Source organism: Ipomoea triloba, chromosome 3 (genome assembly GCF_003576645.1).
Source record: "Ipomoea triloba cultivar NCNSP0323 chromosome 3, ASM357664v1".
NCBI classification, from domain to species: domain Eukaryota; kingdom Viridiplantae; phylum Streptophyta; class Magnoliopsida; order Solanales; family Convolvulaceae; genus Ipomoea; species Ipomoea triloba.
The window spans coordinates 18,974,612-18,996,063 of NC_044918.1; the positions used below are offsets into that span (position 1 = coordinate 18,974,612).

The 21,452-nt window shown below is 36.5% G+C and overlaps 2 protein-coding genes and 1 non-coding gene across 9 annotated transcripts; all 3 read left to right on the forward strand.

Annotated features, from left to right (window-relative positions):
• Window positions 1-329: 329 nt before the first annotated feature.
• On the forward strand, window positions 330-407 carry TRNAV-AAC. The gene has a single exon. It is a non-coding gene; the product is annotated as a tRNA-Val (tRNA).
• An 8,132-nt stretch (window positions 408-8,539) lies between these two features.
• Window positions 8,540-11,639, forward strand: LOC116013761 (putative late blight resistance protein homolog R1A-10). Its single transcript, XM_031253681.1, has 2 exons — window positions 8,540-11,305; window positions 11,549-11,639. The coding sequence occupies exons 1-2, from the start codon at window positions 8,626-8,628 to the stop codon at window positions 11,554-11,556; spliced, it is 2,688 nt and encodes an 895-aa protein (XP_031109541.1). The 5' UTR covers window positions 8,540-8,625; the 3' UTR covers window positions 11,557-11,639.
• A 1,856-nt stretch (window positions 11,640-13,495) lies between these two features.
• LOC116013762 (putative late blight resistance protein homolog R1A-3) lies at window positions 13,496-18,376 on the forward strand. 7 transcript variants are annotated; one of them, XM_031253690.1, is made up of 5 exons: window positions 13,496-16,245; window positions 16,492-16,573; window positions 16,937-16,984; window positions 17,783-17,902; window positions 18,041-18,376. In XM_031253690.1, exon 1 carries the CDS (start codon window positions 13,575-13,577, stop codon window positions 14,625-14,627), a length of 1,053 nt encoding a protein of 350 aa, XP_031109550.1. In that variant the 5' UTR covers window positions 13,496-13,574; the 3' UTR covers window positions 14,628-16,245; window positions 16,492-16,573; window positions 16,937-16,984; window positions 17,783-17,902; window positions 18,041-18,376. The 7 variants fall into 7 exon arrangements, with proteins under 7 accessions (XP_031109550.1, XP_031109544.1, XP_031109545.1 ...); XM_031253684.1 differs by having other exon boundaries at window positions 14,632-16,245; window positions 17,456-17,902; XM_031253685.1 differs by having other exon boundaries at window positions 14,632-16,245; window positions 18,033-18,376.
• Window positions 18,377-21,452: the final 3,076 nt, after the last annotated feature.

A 21,452-nucleotide genomic window follows, 5' to 3' on the forward strand; every position in this document is an offset into this window, starting at 1 on the left:
TAAAAATACAAGAAATAAAAATAAAAATAAAAATCTAAAAGTACTAAACCAAACTTAAAAATCAAATTACCAATTAGGAGGGAGAATAATGGAATGAAACCCTTATTTTATTAGGAATGAGTTTTCTAATTAGGGGGGTAATCAGATCACATAGTAGTTTTCTAGAAACCTATCAACCAAACATTGATTCTCATTCATAATAGCTAAACTCATGAACCAAACACATCCTTTAATATTTATTAAGTACTCCGTATATACTAACCAAAACGCACAACACACCTCTGAACTCATCTTGATGGTATAAATATCTGTAACGAAACAAAACAAATGGTTTCGTGGTGTAGTTGGTTATCACGTCAGTCTAACACACTGAAGCTAGGTCTCCGGTTTGAGTCCGGGCGAAGCCAATATTAATTTTATTAGAGTAACGATTCATTTAAACTGATCTTCGACTACAAGAAACTTTATTAGCGGAGAGATAATTAAGTTCTAGACTAGCAGTATACTTGATAATTTGCAATTTGATCCATACTGTCCCTAGACTTCATTGGAATTTTGTTCACACTCACAATGGTGGCTCAAGGAAAAGTAGTATTAGGATTGATGAAAGAAAATCCATTCTTAGCTTGCTTTATCTCTTTGAGATTCTGAGTTTTTGAAACATCTATCTATCTTCAATGGCTTTCGCTCATATCATTTCTCTACTAAATACAATACAGTTCCATTTTCTACAACCTCTTCCGTGTTTGATTTTTGATGATACAGAAATGGTGGAATCTTTGTGTGAAAAGATTCGAAATTTGCAAGGCTTTTTGGAGGAATCTCACAAGAACAACATCATCAGCAACCAGGCAAGGCTTTAGTAAGTCATCCCTATATCTTCCATGCGGAGTTCGAACAAAACTGGAAGCTATATCTTGCTTATATCACCGTCCTGAGCTTTGGCCAAGCAGTCAAAACATCATAAATATTCCAAATGTGAAGAAACTTGGATTTACATTGACATCACCCCTGTTTCGGATCCTAAGCTTTTACCTAAGGATGCTTCACAGCAACATAGTTCGCTTAATGATCTTGTCGATTTGCAATGGTTGCAGAACTTGAAAATTAATGTGCCACAAATAATTCATTTTCAAGATGCCTTCCGACTTCCAACATTGTTTCCACCAAATCTCAAGAAGTTACACTTCAAGGAACTGTTGGGTCCCTCCATGTGGAAGGACAAAACGCAACAAAACAAAAACAATAAAATATGAAATATAAAAAAAAAATGTTGGTGAAAGGCTCAAGACACCTTTTTTCAACTCAAATTAATTCCATGTTTGTGTTTGTGTGTCTCGGCAGTTGTGAGCAAGAAAAGGGGAATTATTTTGTTTTCCCATTCATTCATTTTTACTCATCTTTTCGGCAGCAGAGTAAAGTAGAAGACAGTGGAAGAAAATTCACTTTTGTCTCATTCCATTTCGGCAGTACGCAGCAGTTGAAGGAGCATCCTTCTTTCTTCTTCATTTTGGTGCTATTTTGCCATGGAGTTTGCCTAAGATCTTGGGTACCATCTTCATCAAATATTTGAGGTCAGCTTGTATTTATTCCAGGCATCTTTTGGATATTCTCGTACTACTTGTATTCATTTTTATCATATTAGTGGTGGTTGAATATTTTGAGTACGAGATATTATTATGTTTAGCCTGTGAATGTGGAAGAATGTTTTGGCCTAGGAGTTGATATATTTGATGATTTGTGGATGTATGGCTCATGTGGTAGCCTAAAACTTTGTACCCAAGATTTGTGATAGTGAAATTGTTTGTTGTTGGTGGCCCGTGGTTTTTCCCCGTGGTTTTGGGGTTTTCCACGTAAATCTTGTGTTCCTTGTGTTCATATTTATTTTTGGGCTATTGTGTATTATCTCGTATTTGTGTACCGTGTCGGGTCTGTGATTTTGATTGTCACAGGAAGTGGGATTTTTCCCAACAAAGTGGTATCAGAGCCCTGGTTGTTAATTTGGTATATTTGAAATGGAGGCAAATACGAGTAATATGGTACGATTGAATGGTAAAAATTATCACATTTGGAAGGCCAAAATGAAGGATCTCCTGTTTGTGAAAAAGTTACATCTACCTGTGTTTGCAAGTGCAAAGCCTGAAAATATGTCAGATGAGGAGTGGGACTTTGAACACCAACAAGTTTGTGGTTATATTCGACAGTGGGTTGAAGATAATGTTTTGAACCACATTATTAATGAGACACATGCCAGGAGCCTATGGAATAAACTTGAGACCCTGTATGCTTCTAAGACAGGCAATAACAAATTGTTTTTGCTGAAACAGATGATGAATATAAGATACAGGGAAGGTACATTGATCAATGATCATGTTAATGATTTTCAGGGCGTTCTTGATCAGTTGTCTGGTATGGGCATCAAATTTGAGGATGAGGTACTTGGTCTCTGGTTGCTTAATACTCTACCAGATTCTTGGGAAACATTTCGGGTTTCTTTGACCAATTCAGCTCCCAACGGTGTTGTAACCATGGAATATGTAAAGAGTGGTATCTTGAATGAAGAAGCAAGAAGAAGATCTCAAGACACTTCTACTTCGCAGTCAGATATTTTGGTTACAGATGATAGGGAGAGAAACAAGCAAAAGGGTCAGAGGGGTAGAGATAAAAGTAGAAGCAAGTCAAGGTCAAGGTACAAGGATCTTGAATGTCATTATTGTGGTAAGAAAGGACACATCAAGAAATATTGCTTCAAATGGAAAAGGGAAAAGAAGCAAGACAATAAAGATGGTGACACCGGGAATCATGTTGCAACAGTTAGAACAGATTTACTTGTTGCTTGTGATGATAACGCCATCAACGTTGCATGCCATGAGACAACTTGGATTGTGGATTCAGGTGCAGCCTACCATGTTACACCAAGGAAGGAATTTTTCACTTCATATACTCCAGGTGACTTTGGAGAGCTCAGAATGGGTGATGATGGTCAGGTGAAGGTGACGGGTACCGGTACGGTTTGTTTGGAGACAAGCAATGGCACAAAGTTGGTACTTAAAGATGTCAAGCATGCACCAGATATCAGACTGAATCTTATTTCTACAGGAAAACTTGATGATGATGGTTTCTGTTGTTTCTTTGGTGATGGGCATTGGAAGATCACCAAAGGCTCACTGGTTGTTGCACGAGGTAACAAGTCTTCTAACTTGTACTCTTTGCAAAGTTCTGTTTCTGATGATTCAGTGAATGTTGTAGAAAAAGAATGTGCATCAGAATTGTGGCATAAACGACTTGGTCACATGAGTGTGAAGGGGATTGATTACCTTGCCAAGAAGAGTAAGCTTTCTGGGGTTAAAGAAGCTAGATTGGACAAGTGTGTTCACTGCTTGGCTGGAAAACAGAGAAGGGTTTCTTTCATGAGCCATCCTCCTTCAAGAAAGTCAGAGCCACTTGAGTTGATACATTCTGATGTGTGTGGACCAATGAAGGTTAGGTCACTCGGAGGTGCAGTTTACTTTGTAACCTTTATTGATGACTATTCTAGGAAACTCTGGGTCTACACTTTGAAGCACAAAAGTGATGTGCTTGGTGTATTTAAAGAGTTTCATGCCCTTGTTGAGAGACAGACAGGGAAGAAATTGAAGTGCATCCGTACTGATAATGGCGGTGAATATTGTGGACCGTTTGATGAGTACTGCAGAAGGTACGGTATTAGGCATCAGAAAACTCCTCCTAAGACTCCTCAATTAAATGGCTTAGCAGAAAGGATGAACCGGACAATTATGGAGAGAGTCAGATGTATGCTTGATGATGCAAAGTTGCCTAGTTCCTTTTGGGCTGAGGCAGTTTCCACAGCTGTTCATGTTATCAACTTATCTCCTGTTATTGCTTTGAAAAATGAAGTTCCTGATAAAGTTTGGTGTGGAAATGATGTTTCTTATGATCACCTCAGAGTCTTCGGTTGCAAGGCATTTGTGCATGTTCCAAGAGATGAGAGATCTAAGTTGGATTCGAAGACTAGACAGTGCATCTTCATTGGTTATGGATTTGATGAATTTGGCTACAGGCTGTATGATCCAGTTGAGAAGAAGCTAGTCAGAAGCCGTGATGTAGTGTTCTTTGAAAATCAAACCATTGAAGATATTGACAAAGTGAAAAAGCCAGAATCTCGTGATAGTGGAAGTTTGGTTGACATTGAGCCAGTTTCCCGCAGAGATACAGATGATGTTTATGAGGTTCAGGAAAATGGTCAGAATGGTGATCCTGTACCGGACTATCAGGGTGATACAGTTGATGCAGATGGTCATGTTGATGGTGTTGTGCACCAGGAACAAGAAGTTCCTTCGCAGGTTCCAGTTGATCTTCCGAGAAGGTCTGATAGGGAACGGAGACCATCTACTCGTTATTCTCCCAGTCAGTATGTGCTTTTGACTGACGGGGGAGAACCTGAGTCTTATGAAGAAGCTATGGAGAGTGAGCAAAAGAGGCAATGGCTTGAGGCTATGCAGGATGAGATGAACTCCTTATATGCAAATGATACATTTGAGTTGGTGAGGGCACCAAAGAACAGGAAAGCTTTGAAAAACAGGTGGGTCTACAGAGTGAAACATGAAGAGGGCACTTCAGTTCCACGGTTCAAAGCTAGATTGGTGGTGAAGGGTTTCAGCCAGAAGAAAGGTATTGATTTTGATGAGATTTTCTCTCCTGTTGTGAAATTCTCTTCCATCAGAGTTGTGTTGGGACTAGCAGCTCGTTTGGATATAGAAATTGAGCAGATGGATGTGAAGACAGCTTTTCTCCATGGTGATTTGGATGAGGAGATATATATGGAGCAGCCTGAGGGTTTCAAGGTCAAAGGAAAAGAGGATTATGTTTGCAGATTGAAGAAGAGTTTGTATGGTTTGAAGCAAGCTCCGAGGCAGTGGTACAAAAAGTTTACTTCTGTTATGAGTAAGCATGGGTACAAGAAGACTTCTTCAGACCACTGTGTTTTTGTGAACAGGTATTCTGATGATGACTTTGTTATACTGCTGCTTTATGTTGATGATATGTTGATTGTTGGTCGCAATACCTCAAGAATTCAAGAGTTGAAACAAGAGTTGAGTAAGTCCTTTTCTATGAAGGACATGGGGCCAGCAAAGCAAATTCTTAGGATGAAGATCATCCGTGACAGGCAGAACAAGAAGTTGTGGTTATCTCAAGAGAAATACATTGAGAAAGTTCTTGAGAGATTTAGTATGAATGAAGCTAAATCAGTCAGTACACTTCTTGATATGCATTTCAAGTTGTGCAAGAAGCAATGTGCTTCTAGTGAGAAAGACAAGGAAGAAATGCAAAGAGTTCCTTATTCTTCAGCTGTTGGTAGTTTGATGTATGCCATGGTATGTACGAGACCAGATATTGCTCATGCAGTGGGTGTTGTTAGCAGATTTCTCTCAAATCCAGGGAGAGAACATTGGGATGCTGTTAAGTGGATTCTAAGATATCTTCGGGGTACTTCAAGTTTGAGTTTGTGTTTTGGTATAGGGAAACCTATTCTTACCGGGTACACTGATTCAGATATGGCCGGAGACATTGACACCAGGAAATCTACTTCAGGTTATTTGATTACCTATGCAGGGGGAGCAGTTTCATGGCAATCAAGGTTGCAAAAGTGTGTTGCTTTGTCTACCACTGAAGCTGAGTTCATAGCATCTGTTGAGGCCAGTAAAGAAATGCTATGGATGAAGAAGTTTCTTCAGGAGCTCGGGTTTGTTCAAGACAGGTATGTGCTCTATTGTGATAGTCAGAGTGCAGTTCATCTTACAAAGAACTCTACGTTTCATTACAGGTCAAAACATATTGACACAAGATATCATTGGATTAGAGATATCTTGGAATGCAAGATGCTTGAACTTGAAAAGATTCATACTGATGATAATGGGTCAGACATGATGACTAAAGCTTTGCCAAGAGGGAAGTTTGAGGTTTGTTGCTCTATCGCTGGGATGGCGATGTCTTCCACATAGTCGGTTGGGGGAGATTTGTTGGGTCCCTCCATGTGGAAGGACAAAACGCAACAAAACAAAAACAATAAAATATAAAATATAAAAAAAAATGTTGGTGAAAGGCTCAAGACACCTTTTTTCAAGAAAAGGGGAATTATTTTGTTTTCCCATTCATTCATTTTTACTCATCTTTTCGGCAGCAGAGTAAAGTAGAAGACAGTGGAAGAAAATTCACTTTTCTCTCATTCCATTTCGACAGTACGCAGTAGTTGAAGGAGCATCCTTCTTTCTTCTTCATTTTGGTGCTATTTTGCCATGGAGTTTGCCTAAGATCTTGGGTACCATCTTCATCAAATATTTGAGGTCAGCTTGTATTTATTCCAGGCATCTTTTGGATATTCTCGTACTACTTGTATTCATTTTTATCATATTAGTGGTGGTTGAATATTTTGAGTACGAGATATTATTATGTTTAGCCTGTGAATGTGGAAGAATGTTTTGGCCTAGGAGTTGATATATTTGATGATTTGTGGATGTATGGCTCATGTGGTAGCCTAAAACTTTGTACCCAAGATTTGTGATAGTGAAATTGTTTGTTGTTGGTGGCCCGTGGTTTTTCCCCGTGGTTTTGGGGTTTTCCACGTAAATCTTGTGTTCCTTGTGTTCATATTTATTTTTGGGCTATTGTGTATTATCTCGTATTTGTGTACCATGTCGGGTCTGTGATTTTGATTGTCACAGGAAGTGGGATTTTTCCCAGCAGGAACATGCCTTCCATGGGATGACATGACCATTATTGCCACATTGCCTAACCTTGAGGCTCTAAAATTGAAACATAAAGCCTTCTGTGGCTCGGTGTGGAAAACAACGGAGAATGAATTTTACAAATTAAAGTACTTGAAAATTGCTGTGTTAGATTTCGAGCATTGGAGTGTTAGTTTTCTAGTTCTTGAATGCCTAATACTTGATTTCTGTAGGAAATTTATTTCTTATTGGATTTGCTTATATTACAACATTGCAGTTAATTATTGAGTTAACTCGATGTGATTCTTCCCTTGTTACTTTTGCTAAACAAATTCATGAAGAGAAATTGGAGTGCCTTGATACACTAAACTTGTTATCCGTGATTATTGCACCCTTCCTTGAAGGTAATATTTTATAATTTAATTTGTGTATTTTGTAACCTATATTCTGAGCCGTATGATTCAATGAAGTATTTTCTTCAAATTAAAGTTTATTCTCTTCAAGTTTCTTATTTGGTTTCCATTTTTGAGGATGAAAGCTCAGAGGAATAGAGCATCACACATCTGAGCGTGGACGACATGGGGTCATTACTCAGATTCAACAACAAAAACATGAAACCACCGCCAGTTAATACTCTAAAATGCAATGTGGACGCTGCAGTTTTTGCAGATGGGGCGGGCTATGGAGTGGTGTTGCGTGATCACGGTGGTCGGTTTGTAGCAGCCCGTCGGTGTGGTTTTTTGATGTGTGGTCGGGATCCGTATCTGGCAGAAGCAATGGCGATTAAGGAAGCGCTAGCCTAGCTAAAGGATTGTGCTGACAACAATATTATAATAGAGTCGGGTTGTTTAAATTTTTATGTCAATTATAATCCGGTTTCATCGGACTTGTGGGTTTAATTATTAGGCAATATCGTATGATTGCTAGGGACATTAGGAACGTGTCTGTTCACCATGTGAAGAGGTCAGCAAATCAAGTAGCTCACGTGCTAATACCGGCAACTAGTTTCTCGTCTGCCCTTGAGTCGTGTGTTCTTGAATGGGCAACTTTGGGTTGAATTGCCATGAGAGTGGAGTTCAAGGTGAGGTTGCAAGTCCAAATAGCTAGGATAGTGGTATTTAGACACTTTTGTGCATCTCACTTACCCTATATCTTGTTTTAATTCATTGATCTTTAGTTTAATATTTGGCATTTTAGCTTGAATCAACTAAGTCTCGGTCCTTTGTTTTACTTGTCTTATTTGCTATTTGTTAAATCATATCAGCCAAACTCATTAACAATAGGCCTAGTTAGCTTCTAAAAGAGTAGTTTTAACTTATGCTTAACTCTACCAAGCATCAATTCCTGTCATTATAAGAGTCATCCTCAGTGAAACAATAATTAAAACTTATACTGTGATTTGATACTCTATGGATGCTTGAAAATCATTACTTTCAAAAGATTAATAAAGTAAATAATATTTTTTCAAAAAATAAAAAATAAAGTAAATAATATGACTCACATGAATAATTGGCACGAAATAATTATTGTGTCCAACACTCCACTAATAAACTTTTGTCTAATCCCTTTACACATACACTTAAGTACTTAACCATGATGCATCCTCCACATTTACAGGCCAGCTGTCCACACTTAATCATTTACGGAGTATAATTTAATATACTTAATCATTTATAATTTAATCCCTCTTTAATTATTACCTACTACACACGTGTCCACACTGTCGGTAGACTTCATTAGAAAACTTGGAGTTTACCCGTCAAGCTTTAATTTATCTTCTGTTGGATGCATCTCTTGAGATAGATTATATTCTGAGTTTCTCTTGAGATAGAGAGATTATATTCTGAGTTTCTTAAACATTATTTCCTTCGCTGTGTTCGATCAATCTTCCTTCAAAATAATGGCTATTTCTCTTGTCACTTTACTAAATACAATAGACTTCCATTTTCTACAACCCCTTCCTTGTTTGAATGTCGATGATAGACAAATAATAACCATCCAATCTTTGTGTAAGAAGCTCCGATTTTTGCAAGCCTTTTTGGAGGATTCTCCAGATAACAGCATCAACTGCCCGGCATGGAATCGCTTGGAGACAGAGATCAGAGATGTAGCTGCTGAAGCAGAGAGCAAAATTGAATCAGACTTATATCAACTCTACAACGAGGAGGAGGCCCCTGTTGAGCTTTGTGAGAGTCTTCACCAGACCTTGCAACAAGTAACTGGAGACATTGAATCACTTGAACGGAGGATTCTGCAGATTCAGAGCTATCGCAATCGCAATCACTCTGTAGAGCCGCCAACAAGAAACCCAGCAATACAGAATATCAACGCTGATAGCTCCTTCAAACGTTCTTCAGAGCCCAAGAATGCAATGGTAGGATGCGACGATGAGTTTGAAACCATCAAGAACAAGCTCATTTCAGATTCAAATAACCTGAAAATCATCTCAATCACAGGGATGGGAGGCATCGGCAAGACTACTTTAGCTCAAAGAGTCTACAATGATGAAGCAGCAATTGCTTATTTTGACAGTCGAGCATGGACTACTGTATCTCAACAACACAATCTTAGAGAAATGCTCCGTGAGCTTCTCGGTTCTAATGACAACAACCCAGATGTCTCTTATCTGGCAAGTCAACTACGCCAAAAATTGTTGGGTCACAGGTATCTCATTGTCATAGATGATATATGGAGCACTCAAGCGTGGGATGGCATTCAAAGATGTTTTCCAGAAGATTTCAATAGGAGTCGAATATTGGTGACTACACGGCTCAAACAGGTGGCTGGCTATGTTAGTTCTGGTAACAATCTTTATTCCATGCGATTCTTAAATTTCAATGAAAGTTGGAATTTATTTTACAACAAAGTATTTGTAGAAAAAAAATTCCCTCTTGAATTTGAAAAAATTGGTAGAGATATTGTTAAAAAATGTCAAGGATTACCTCTAACAATTATAGTGGTTGCTGGGCTTCTTTCTTCCTCATCCAACAAGCCATCACCAAATCAGTGGGAGAATGTTATTGCAAATTTGGATCTATTGCTTAACACTGATTCCAAAAAGAAATGTTCAAAAATGCTCTCACTAAGTTACAACCACTTGCCTCCGCATTTGAAAGTTTGTTTTTTATATTTTGGTGTTTTCCCAGAAGATAGTGTGATTAAAGTGAAAAAGTTGATTAGGCTATGGATTGCAGAGGGATTCTTAAAGTTTGAGTTGAATAAGACCATGGAAGAAGTGGCATATGCTTACTTACAGGATCTTGTGGACAGAGGTCTAGTTCAAATTGATAAGTGGAGTAGTTTTGACAACAAAATCAAGTATTGTAAGCTCCATGATGTGCTGCATAGCTTTAGCTTGAGAGAGGCTCAGAGGGAGAAGCTTTTGTGTGTTATAAATGAGAAAAACAATGTTGGATTAGCAACAAGCAGCTTGGACCGAAAAGCTTGCCGTCGGGTCGTCAGTTATCAATTAATACATATACAGGCTGAGCCAATTACTCCAATTAGTCGATCCCATGAATTGCGTTCTTTTCTACATCTTCCTCATCATTCTATTCTCGGTGTTTCCTGCAACAATTCCAGAATACTTCCCTATTCTAAACTGCTAAGGGTGTTGAACATAAGGAAATGTAATCTAAATCACCTACCAAGGGAAATAGAGGATCTTGTTCATTTGAGATACTTAGCCCTATCCCTTTACCAGAGGGCATCTATTAATGATTACCAATGGTGTAAGCTTCGATGTTTGCAGACTGTCATCATTACTAATAGTCATTGGCCTTCTTTTTCACCAAATAATATTTTGGATATGCCACAAATAAGGCATGTTCATTTCTCCCCCGAGACTCTTTATTACCACCATCTCCCAAAGTTGGTTCAAGGAAATCTACAAACTCTATTTTGGTTGAGTCTACCCAAACGTTTGCAAACTGAGCCAGACTTCAAAGCGATTCCAAATATTAAGGAACTTGGGATTCACTTAATGGGCTATGACGGTCATTATAAAATGCCTTCTTTAAGTAAAAAAACTTGGGATTTACGACCACCTATTTCAATGGAAGGTCTTCTCAATTTGCATCAGCTGGAGAACTTAAAATTTGCAAGAGATCGATGGTCTCCGAAATGTGACAACAAAGTTCTAAAAGCTTTTCCACCAAATCTCAAGAAGTTGACCCTCATAAGAACAAATTTTTCATGGGAGGATATGCCCATTATTAGCACATTGCCTAACCTTGAGGTTCTAAAATTAAGAGAGGATGCTTTCTGTGGCCCAGAGTGGAAAACAACAGGAAATGGCTTCTGCAAATTAAAGTATTTGGAAGTTAATAGCCTTTTAAGTCTCAAGCATTGGAGTGTGGATGCTGATCATTTCCCCATTCTTGAATGCATATTTCTTTATCTCTGTCCTGATTTGGTGGAATTTCCAACTGGTTTTGGTGAGATTGACACATTGCAGTTAATTGATCTAAAGAGTTGTTGCTCCAGCCTTGTGAATTCTGCTAAAAAAATTCAAGAAGAGCGGCGAGATCTTGGGGACGATAAACTTGTTCTCCGTGAAATTTATACATACTGTCCCAAAGGTAATATTTTCTAATTTAATTTGCAACGGCCTTGTAATATTTCTGAGCCTGCCTTGTGATTTAGTGGGTTGGTTATTTTCTTTCAACTTTATTTTCATTTATTCCTTTCATGTTTCTTTTACTCCCAAAATGTTGAATTTATAACTCTAACGGTCCTCACGTCCCGTCTCGACTGAGCATGTGAGAGGAGGTAAATTACGACAATTTTAGTGACTAACAATCATATATGTTTCTTATTTCTAGGAACATAACTATAGATGAGCTAGGCTGCTTTTGTTTGATGGATGGAAACCTTACAGCTGTACTAAATGGAGCGCAACCCCTATCCCAATTGGTTAGTATATTTGACTCGAGAACTAGATTTAATTTTTGCTGATTTAAGTCGATATGATCAACAACATTGGTGCATATATTTCCTTATGAACTCAAGAACTAAATGGCTTCAACATGTTATATATGGGAAGAACTTATGGGGTATGACGTTTTTAATTTGTTTTGATAAGTCCTCTTTAATTTTGTACTTAGCTTGTTGTATCCCTTGCATGCCATCTCATGATGACTAATTCAGGCTCGGATATGATTCAGCGGTTAGGTTTTTGTTTTGTCTATTGGGGGCTTCAATTCATTTTCTACTGTGGATTCATTTTGCAATTCAATTAGGGTGTGTTTGGAAATCCGGAAATTGATTTACGGAAATTATTTTCCCAGTTTCCTTTGTTTGAGAGTGCTTGGAAAATGTGTATCATTTTCCCGGTTTCCTTTGTTTGGAAGTGCTTGGAAAATGTGGTCAATGGAAAACAATTTCCCTTGACCAAGGAAAATGGTGCCAATTTTCCGGAAAACAACTTCTGGAAAAATTTTCCAGAAGTCGTTTTCTGAAAATGAGTTACACGCCGCAAAACTGTGGAACCATGGCTAGTGGCCGGAAATGGACCACTGGCCAGGATGGAAAACTGATTTCCGGTGGAAACCTGTAGGTACGGGTCGGTGCCTACATATATTGTCTCTCCCGTGGTGTAAATATTGCCCCTCCGGTCGGTACGGGATGGGCAATATATGTACCATTTTTTAAAATTGAGGGGCAACATTTACACCACTAATAATTCAGGGGTGACATTGATAATTGGCATATTATGGAGGGGCAAAAATTACAATTTTCCCTTTATTTTTCTTCTCCAACAAATTATTGCTTATATGTATAGATGGTCACGGTTTGATTCGAACTTAATCGAACACTATAGCAATCGAATCGAAACATTAGGGATGGTTCTGGTTACGATTTAGAGCCGTAAAAAAGAATACTAATAAATAATTGTTAAATTTAGATTATTTTAAAAATAAAAAATAGAATTTACATAAATAAATAAATTTTGAACTGGCGCTTCAAACCGAAATTGGAGCCTTCCTATAAGGTTCCCATTCTGATTTATCATTTCCAAGAACAGTGAACCGGAATCGAACTGGCGCTTCAAACTGAAACTGGAACCTTCCTAAAAGGTTCCCGTTCCGATTTTTCATTTCCAAGAATGGTGAACCGGATTCAACAATTATTTTATTTTATTTTATATCAGTTCTGAATCGTAACCAAAACCGTCACTAATATTTCGGTTCGATTAGGTTTGTATCGAACCATACACATACCTACATATAAGCAATAATTTATTGGAGAAGAAAAATAAATGAAATACTTTTTTTAAGAGTAAAAATGTCCTTTTAACAATAAAATGAATAAAAACCGTCACTTTTAATATAATTGAGAAGGCAAATATTGATACATGAATAATTTAAGAGAAAAAGTGTTATAAGCATATAGTTCAGGAGAAAAAGTGTATTTTTTCCAAATTAAATTATAAGACCGAACTTACAAGTGAAATAATTCAAGACTAAAAGTATCTTTTTCCTTATTTCAACTCAAAACAAAAGTTGTGACCACTTATTTATTTACACAGCTATAAAGATTAATAAATTAAATAATAATGTCACCCACATGAATAAGTCGCACGAAATAATTCTTGTGTTTCTTACTCCACTAATAAACTTTTGTCAAATCCCTTTACACCATGATGCATCCACCGCATTTACAGGCCTGGCCAGCTGTTACCATATACTTCATCATATATAATTTAATCCCTCTTTACCTACTACACACGTGTCCACACTGTCGGTAGACTTCATTAGAAGACTAGAGTTTTCCCTTCTAAGCTTTAATTTCTGAGTTTCTTAAACATTTCCTTCGCTGTGTTCGATCGATCAATCTTCCTTCAGTATAATGTCTATTTCTCTTGTCAATTTACTAAATACAATACACTTCTATTTTCTACAACCTCTTCCTTGTTTTAGTGTTGATGACAGAGAAAGAATAATGATCGAATCTTTGTGTAAGAAGCTCCGATTCTTGCAAACCTTTTTGGAGCATTCTCAGAAGAACAACATCAACTGCCCATCATGGAGAGGCTTGGAGACAGAGATCAGAGATGTAGCTGCTGAAGCGGAGAGCAAAATTGAATTACAATTATATCAACTCTACAACGAGGAAGATGCCCCTGTTGAGCCTTGTGAGAGTCTTCATCAGACCTTGCAACAAGTAACGGGAGACATTGAATCACTTCAACGGAGGATTCGGCAGATTGAGAGCAATCTCAATCGCAATCACTCCGTAGAGCAGCCAACAAGAAACTCAGCAATACAGAATATCAAAGCTGATAGCTCCTCCAAACGTTCTTCAGAGCCCAACAATGTAATGGTAGGATGCGACGATGAGTTTGAAACCATCAAGCGCAAGCTCATTTCAGATTCAGAAAACCTGGAAGTCATCTCAATCACAGGGATGGGAGGCATTGGCAAGACTACTTTAGCTCAAAGAGTCTACAATGATGAAGCCGTAATTGCTTATTTTGACATTCTAGAATGGACCACTGTATCTCAGCAACACAATCTTAGAGAAATGCTATGTGGCCTTCTCGGTTCTAATGACACCAACCAAGATGTCTATTATCTAGCAAGTCAACTACGCAAAAAGTTGTTGGGTCAAAGGTATCTCATTGTCATAGATGATATATGGAGCACTCAAGCATGGGATGACATTCATAGATGTTTCTCAGAAGATTTCAATGGAAGTCGAATATTGCTGACTACACGGCTCAAACAGGTGGCTGACTATGTTAGTTCTGCTGGTAACAATCTTCATTCCATGCGATTCTTAAATTTCAATGAAAGTTGGGATTTATTTTACAAGAAAGTATTTGTAGAAAAAAAAAATTTCCTCTTGAATTTGAGAAAGTTGGTAGACTTATTGTTGAAAAATGCCAAGGATTACCTCTAACAATTATAGTGGTTGCTGGGCTTCTTTCCTCCTCATCCAACAAGCCATCACTAAATCAGTGGGAGGATGTTGCAAATTTGGATCTATTGCTTAATACTGATCCCGAAAAGAAACTTTCAAAAATGCTCTCACTGAGTTACAATAACTTGTCTCCGCATTTGAAAGCTTGTTTTTTGTACTTTGGGGGTTTCCCAGAAGATATTGTGATTATAGCTAAAAAGTTGATTAAGTTATGGATTGCAGAGGGATTCTTAAAGTTAGAATTGAATAAAAGCATGGAAAAAGTGGCATATGATTACTTACAGGATCTTGTGGACAGAGGTCTAGTTCAAGTTGATAAGTGGAGTAGTTTTGGCAACAAAATCAAGTATTGTAAGGTCCATGATGTGCTGCATAGCTTTAGCTTAAGAGAGGCTGAGAAGGAGAAGCTTTTGGGTGTTATAAATGAGAATAATAATGTGCATGAGCTTGGTGTTGGATTAGCAGCAAGCAGCTTGGACCGAAAAGCTTGCCGTTGGGCCGTCAGTCGATCAAGGTATATGACTTACACATCCCATGAATGGCGTTCTTTTGTTCTTTTCTATATTTTCCTCGTAATTCTGGCTTTAGTGCTTACGGCAATTCCGTAATACCTCCCTATTCTAAACTGCTAAGGGTGTTGAGCATAAGGTACCATATTCTAAATTACCTACCAAAGGAAATAGTGAATCTTGTTCATTTGAGATACTTAGCCCTAAAGATTAGTCTGGAATCTATATTTACTATTGATTACCAGTGGCGGAAGCTTCGATGCTTGCAAACTATCATTCTTGATAGTCCTTGTGATTCTTTTTCACCAAATAATATTTTGGGTATGCCACAAATAAGGCATGTTTATTTCTCCCCCGGGAGTCTTGGGTACCTCGATCTCCCAAAGTTGGTTCAAGGAAATCTGCAAACTCTATTTTGGTTGGGTCTACCTCTACGTTTGCAAACTGAGCCAGACTTCAAAGGGATTCCGAACGTGAAGGAACTTGGGATTCACTTAATGGATTATGACCCTTATTACAAAATGCATTCAAGTGAAAAACCTTGGGGTTTACTACCACATATTTCAATGGAAGGTCTTCTCAATTTGCATCAGTTGGAGAACTTAAAATTTGAAAGAGATCAATGGTTTCCGAAATGTGACAGCAAAGTTCTAAAAGCTTTTCCACCAAATCTCAAGAAGTTGACCCTTAGAAGAACAAATTTTTCATGGGAGGATATGGCCATTATTAACACATTGCCTAACCTTGAGGTTCTAAAATTGAGAGGGGATGCTTTCTGTGGCCCAGAGTGGAAAGCAACAGGAAATGGCTTCTGCAAATTAAAGTATTTGCAAGTTACTGACCATCCAACCCTCAAGCATTGGAGTGTGGATGCTGATCATTTCCCCATTCTTGAACGCATATCTCTTCATTACTGTCCTCGTTTGGTGGAATTTCCAACTGGTTTTGGTGACATTAACACATTACAGTTAATTGAATTAATGGATTGTCCCTCCCGCCTTGTGGCTTCTGTTAAAAGTTTTCAAGAAGAGTGGCGAGATCTTGGGAACGATAAACTTGTTCTCCGTGAATTTTATACTCTCCCAAAGGTAATATTTTATAATTTAATTTGCAACATATATAGCAATGTTTCTGAGCCTGCCTTGTGATTGAGTGGGTTGGTTATTTTCTTCCAACTTTATTCTCATTTATCCCCTTCATGTTTCTTCTACTCCCAAAATGTTGAATCTCCAATCATAAGGCCTCCTCACGCCCCTCCCCAACATAGCATGTAAGAGGAGGTAAATCATGGTAACTTAATGCCTAACAATAATCATTATGTTTCTTATTTCTAGGAAAGTATAGATGAAGCTGATTTTGCTTGATGGATGGAACCTGATACCTCTATTAAATGGAGCGCAACCCCTACCCTAATTGGTTAGACATTTGGCTCGAGAACTAATATATATATATATATATATATATATATATATATATATATATATATATATATTTTTTTTTTTTTATTTAAGTCAATCAGTTACATTGGTGCATCATGCCATCACATGACTAATTTTGTAATACATAAGGCCTCAATTAAGTTTTTGCTAGGGATAGTACCATGCATATATGATTTCCTATGACAAAAATATACAAGTAAATGTTGTGAGAAAACAAAAACACAAATCTCCTCCACATTGATTCAACTTAGTTATTTAATATTTCAAATAATTGTTTACCTTCATTTATACTCCGTTCAGTAGTTATTTTATTAATATACTAATAGATTTTTATTGTTAGTGTTATAGGTTGAAATTGAGATGTGAAGATCAGAGGGTGACAAAACAGGTACTGTATGAGTGTATGGATTATTTAAGTTTTGTTTTTATGATGTAAACAAACGTATGCGCAATATATAAAAGTTTTTGTGTGCACTAATTTAATTGTTATAATAATATAAAAATAAAATGTTTTCGTTGTTTTTATTATTAAAATGTTAAAAAATATTTTGCAATGAGTCCAATTGATGATGATAATAATAATAATAATAATAATAATAATAATAACAACAACAACAACAACAACAACAATAATAATAAGTTAAAAAGGAATATTTTGTTACCAAAGTTTATACATAAAATGAAAAGCTGAAAAACAAATATGGTAAGTTGGGATTTACATTGACATCATCTCTGTTTCAAAGCCTGAGCTCTTAAGTAAGGGCCGTTTCTCGCCCCATCATTGGCTCGATTTTCTTTACTATTTGCGTCAATTCAAGAACTTGAAAATTGATTTACCGCAAAAAAAAATTATTTTCAGGATGCTTTTCGACTTCCGACATCTTTTCCACCAAATCTCAGAAGTTGACACTTGAAGGAGCATGCCTTCCATGGGATGGCATGGCCATTATTGCCACATTGCCTAATCTTGAGGCTCTAAAATTGAAACATAAAGCCTTCTGTGGCTCGGAATGGAAAAAACGGAGAATGAGTTTTGCAAACTAAAGTACTTGAAAATTGCAGTGTTAGATTTTGAGCATTGGAGTGCTAGTTTTTCAGTTCTTGAATGCCTAATACTTGATTTCTGTAGGAAATTGAAAAAATTTCTTATTGGATTTGCTGATATTACAACATTGGAATTAATTAGGTTGACTCGATGTGATTCTTTCTTGGTTACTTCTGCTAAACAAATTTATGAAGAGCAATTGGAGTACCTTGGATACACTAAACTTGTTATACGTGATTATTGCACTCTTCCTTCTTGAAGGTAATAATTTATAATTCAATTTGTGGATTTTGCAACCTATATATATTCTGAGCCTTATGATTCAATGATGTATTTACTTCAAATTAAAGTTTATTCTCTTCATGTTTCTTATTTGGTTTCCATTTTTGAGGATGAAAGCTCAGAGGAATAGAGCATCACACATTTGAGCGTGGACGACATGGGGTCATTATTCGGATTCAGCAACAAAAACATGAAACCAAACTTTATAATTTGTATGGATCGGAGCTACATTCTGATGTAATATATATGTGGGTAGTTGTGAATGTTGTATGTATCCAACTTTTGTTGAAGTAGTTGATGGACAGTATATTGTGCTCTCCCAGTGTGAATCAAGCGATACAATTGTTGAAGTAGTTTGTATTATATCTAATAGACTAATAGTCTAATACACTACTGAATCTTTTTAGTTTGACATTCAGAATTTTAAAGAGTAATATAATTTTAGAGAATAAATTTTGAGTTTGAACCAAAACTAATAGATTTTAGCTACCAGACATGGGCTTCGGCTATTAGATGTAAATGCCAAATTTATTTAAACTTTTAAGACTTCAAATCATTACTTATTCAAAAAAATAATTTAAATTCATGTAAAAATAATAATATAATTCACAAGCACTTAATAGCACCCGTTACGAAATAAGAACATCAAATATATATAAAGCAATAGGATTCACAAGCACTTATATACCCATTTTATCTTTTCACCGTAGAGTAACCTCTCATTGCCAATCAAGATCGATAAGGGACTCCTTATTTCCTCTCACCCTCTCACCATAAACTACTTTCAGCACCACCTTCCCTCCCAACTCTACTAAGACATTATAAATCCCCCATTCGTTGAAAACTTGGAGCCCATTCTATGTCCCAAAGTTTTGTAGTGAAATTGTTTGTTAGCCTGATTTTGCATGGACTACTACTTTTGAAAGTTGAGTTTTAGTGATAGGTTTAGTGTGTGACCAAGTATCATTACACCGGATCTCGTCTTAGAGGAGTGAAACGAAAGGGAGCGAATAATAAGTGGTTAATCACAAAAGTATCAAGCTAGTTCAAATAGTTGATGAGTTACAAGACATTCAAGAAACATTTAAGTATAACGCAAAATAGCAAAGCAATAAACAAATGATAGATAAAAGGGGCTTGGATCAAACCATTCTTGCCTAGATGCTATATAGTTTTCCTATGATAGGGATTATGTTATGAATTAACAAGGATCATGGAAGATTCTACTAAATATCATTGCAGTTCTCATGGCCATTGAACTTCCAAATAGGATTAGAGATCTCATTCTCATGGCAAATTATTCCAATTGGTGCATTTTATAAAACATGTAGTGTTCACATCTTCTTCCAACCTTTTCTGAAAGCAGGATTGGTAATGTGAGTAGTGTGACTGTACTATAGTGTTGTCCTATTCTCATAACAACAACACACATCCATATGATCCTCTTGTATAATCAAATCACTCTTGCTTAGATGCTATATATTTTTCCTATGATAGGGATAATGTTATGAATTAACAAGGATCATGGAAAATGCTACTAAATGTCAATGTCGTTCTCATGGCCATTGAATTTCCAATTAGGATTAGATCTCATTCTCATGGCAAGTTAACCCAATTGATGCACTTTATCAAATACAAAGTGTTCACATCTTCTTCCAACCTCTTTTTTTGAAAGCAAGATTGAAAATGTGAGTAGTGTGGCTATAATGTTGTCATATTCTTATAGAAAAAACACACCTCCATGATCCTCTTGTATAATTGGGCCCTAATTATACAGGAGTCCATTCAAAGCACTTACTCAACACAAGAACCCTAGCTAATGCATCATCTTATCCCAATTTGCAATTTAATTCACTCAAACATCCATAACAAGAGAGCTCAATCCAAATTCCTATGTGAATCTAGCTACTCGTACTTTGAATGGAAAAACAAACACAAATTGATAAATTGGAAGCCATTGCAAGCACAATTGAGTTGCAGAAAAATGTAAAGTAAGTAAAGGAAACTTAGCTTTGATCAATTGAGATACGATCTTGAATTTGAAAGTACGTAAATTGGAATTAAAAGCTATAAATCACTTCAAATCTTCATCAAATGTAGATTTATGACAAGGACAAATGTTGTTTGAGAGGTGTTTATCCAAGTAAATCCGAGAATGAAAAAATAGAAAATGATTTGAAAATAACCGCCTAGACTTATTTATACCTCCAGTTTGCACTAAAACAAATAGGTTTTAAACTTTCTGGATGCGCTTTCACGACCTCATGCCATTGAGGTTGAATCAAAGATAAATTTTCATTACTTACATTTTAATTTCTTTAATTTCATATATGCTTCTATATGCAATTTCATTATGCTTTTACTTTACAAATCTAAGCATGAGTAGTTAGACTTTCTATGGGATTCATATTAAGCTTGCTCTGGTTATAAATGCTTCAATTGAATCAAACTGCATAAAGAAATCTAATATGAACGAACTAGCAATATAGCTCGAGTTTTTAATTTATTGCATTGTGATAGTATTTTACTTGAATGCGTTTATAATTTTAGATACAATAATGCTTGAGATATTATGTAATTGAGTTAAATATCATGAGAATGTGACACACCTAAGGCACACTACTCACAATCTTTAACTTACTTTTTTTTTTTTTAGTACATCTTTAACTTAACTTAAGAAAGGAAGGGATAGAGGAGATACTTGCATGATATGTAGTGTTTGGCAAAATTCTCCAACTAGTATTAAACTACTATGAGAGTGGAGTCCAAGGCTAGTTGGCTAGTCCAATAGCTATCAAAATAGCATTATTTTGTCGCCATTGTTGCATACTTGCATCTCCCATGACTTACTAGGTAATTGCATGATCTCCAATCCTAAAACACCCCCATAGCCCGAGTCTAGAGAAGGGTTAGCCTAATTCAAACCCCTCATTTACCTTTGATTGCTATTTTCATTGTTTGATTACATGATGTTTGATTGTTTAATTTCCATAATATTTACATATCAACTTATGAGAATTAGTTTCCAATTACTTGACATGTTTTGTGCTTAGCTTAACTTGCTTCCTAATTGACATTCTAAAGAGAAATATCTCGTATGAGATTCCATCCACACTCATACTACTAAATACATCTTCTCAATTTGATTCCCTTTAAAAATATTCTCAAGTTCAAACTTCAGAAATGAAGTAACATTTTGAACCAACAGTGAAATATAAACTCTTTAAAACATCTACAATAATGTATATACATGCACACATAGTCAAAGAAAGAATCCTGTAGAAATGGCCCAAAAAGATCAGATTACCTTTTTTTTCTTGCATATTTGTAACATAATTAATTAAGTAGGCTCATACATGTGTATGGATAGCATATTACCAGCGCTCCTAAATACTCACCAAACTTAACTTTTCAGCATTGTACGCCGCAGACGTATCTCGGAGATAATCATTTAATCCCTTGACTCAACTTGTGGTATTTGTTGGAACCAAGTTTCTAGTAAGTATAACATTATATTCATTTCATCACT

Excerpts from the sequence above, each read along its gene's own strand:
- LOC116013761 (XM_031253681.1), top strand. The coding sequence starts at position 8,626 with ATGGCTATTTCTCTTGTCACTTTACTAAATACAATAGACTTCCATTTT.
- LOC116013762 (XM_031253684.1), top strand. The coding sequence starts at position 15,187 with ATGGCGTTCTTTTGTTCTTTTCTATATTTTCCTCGTAATTCTGGCTTT. Across the intron at positions 16,246-16,491 it reads AATTTTATACTCTCCCAAAG|GAAAGTATAGATGAAGCTGA; the intron begins GTAATATTTTAT and ends TCTTATTTCTAG.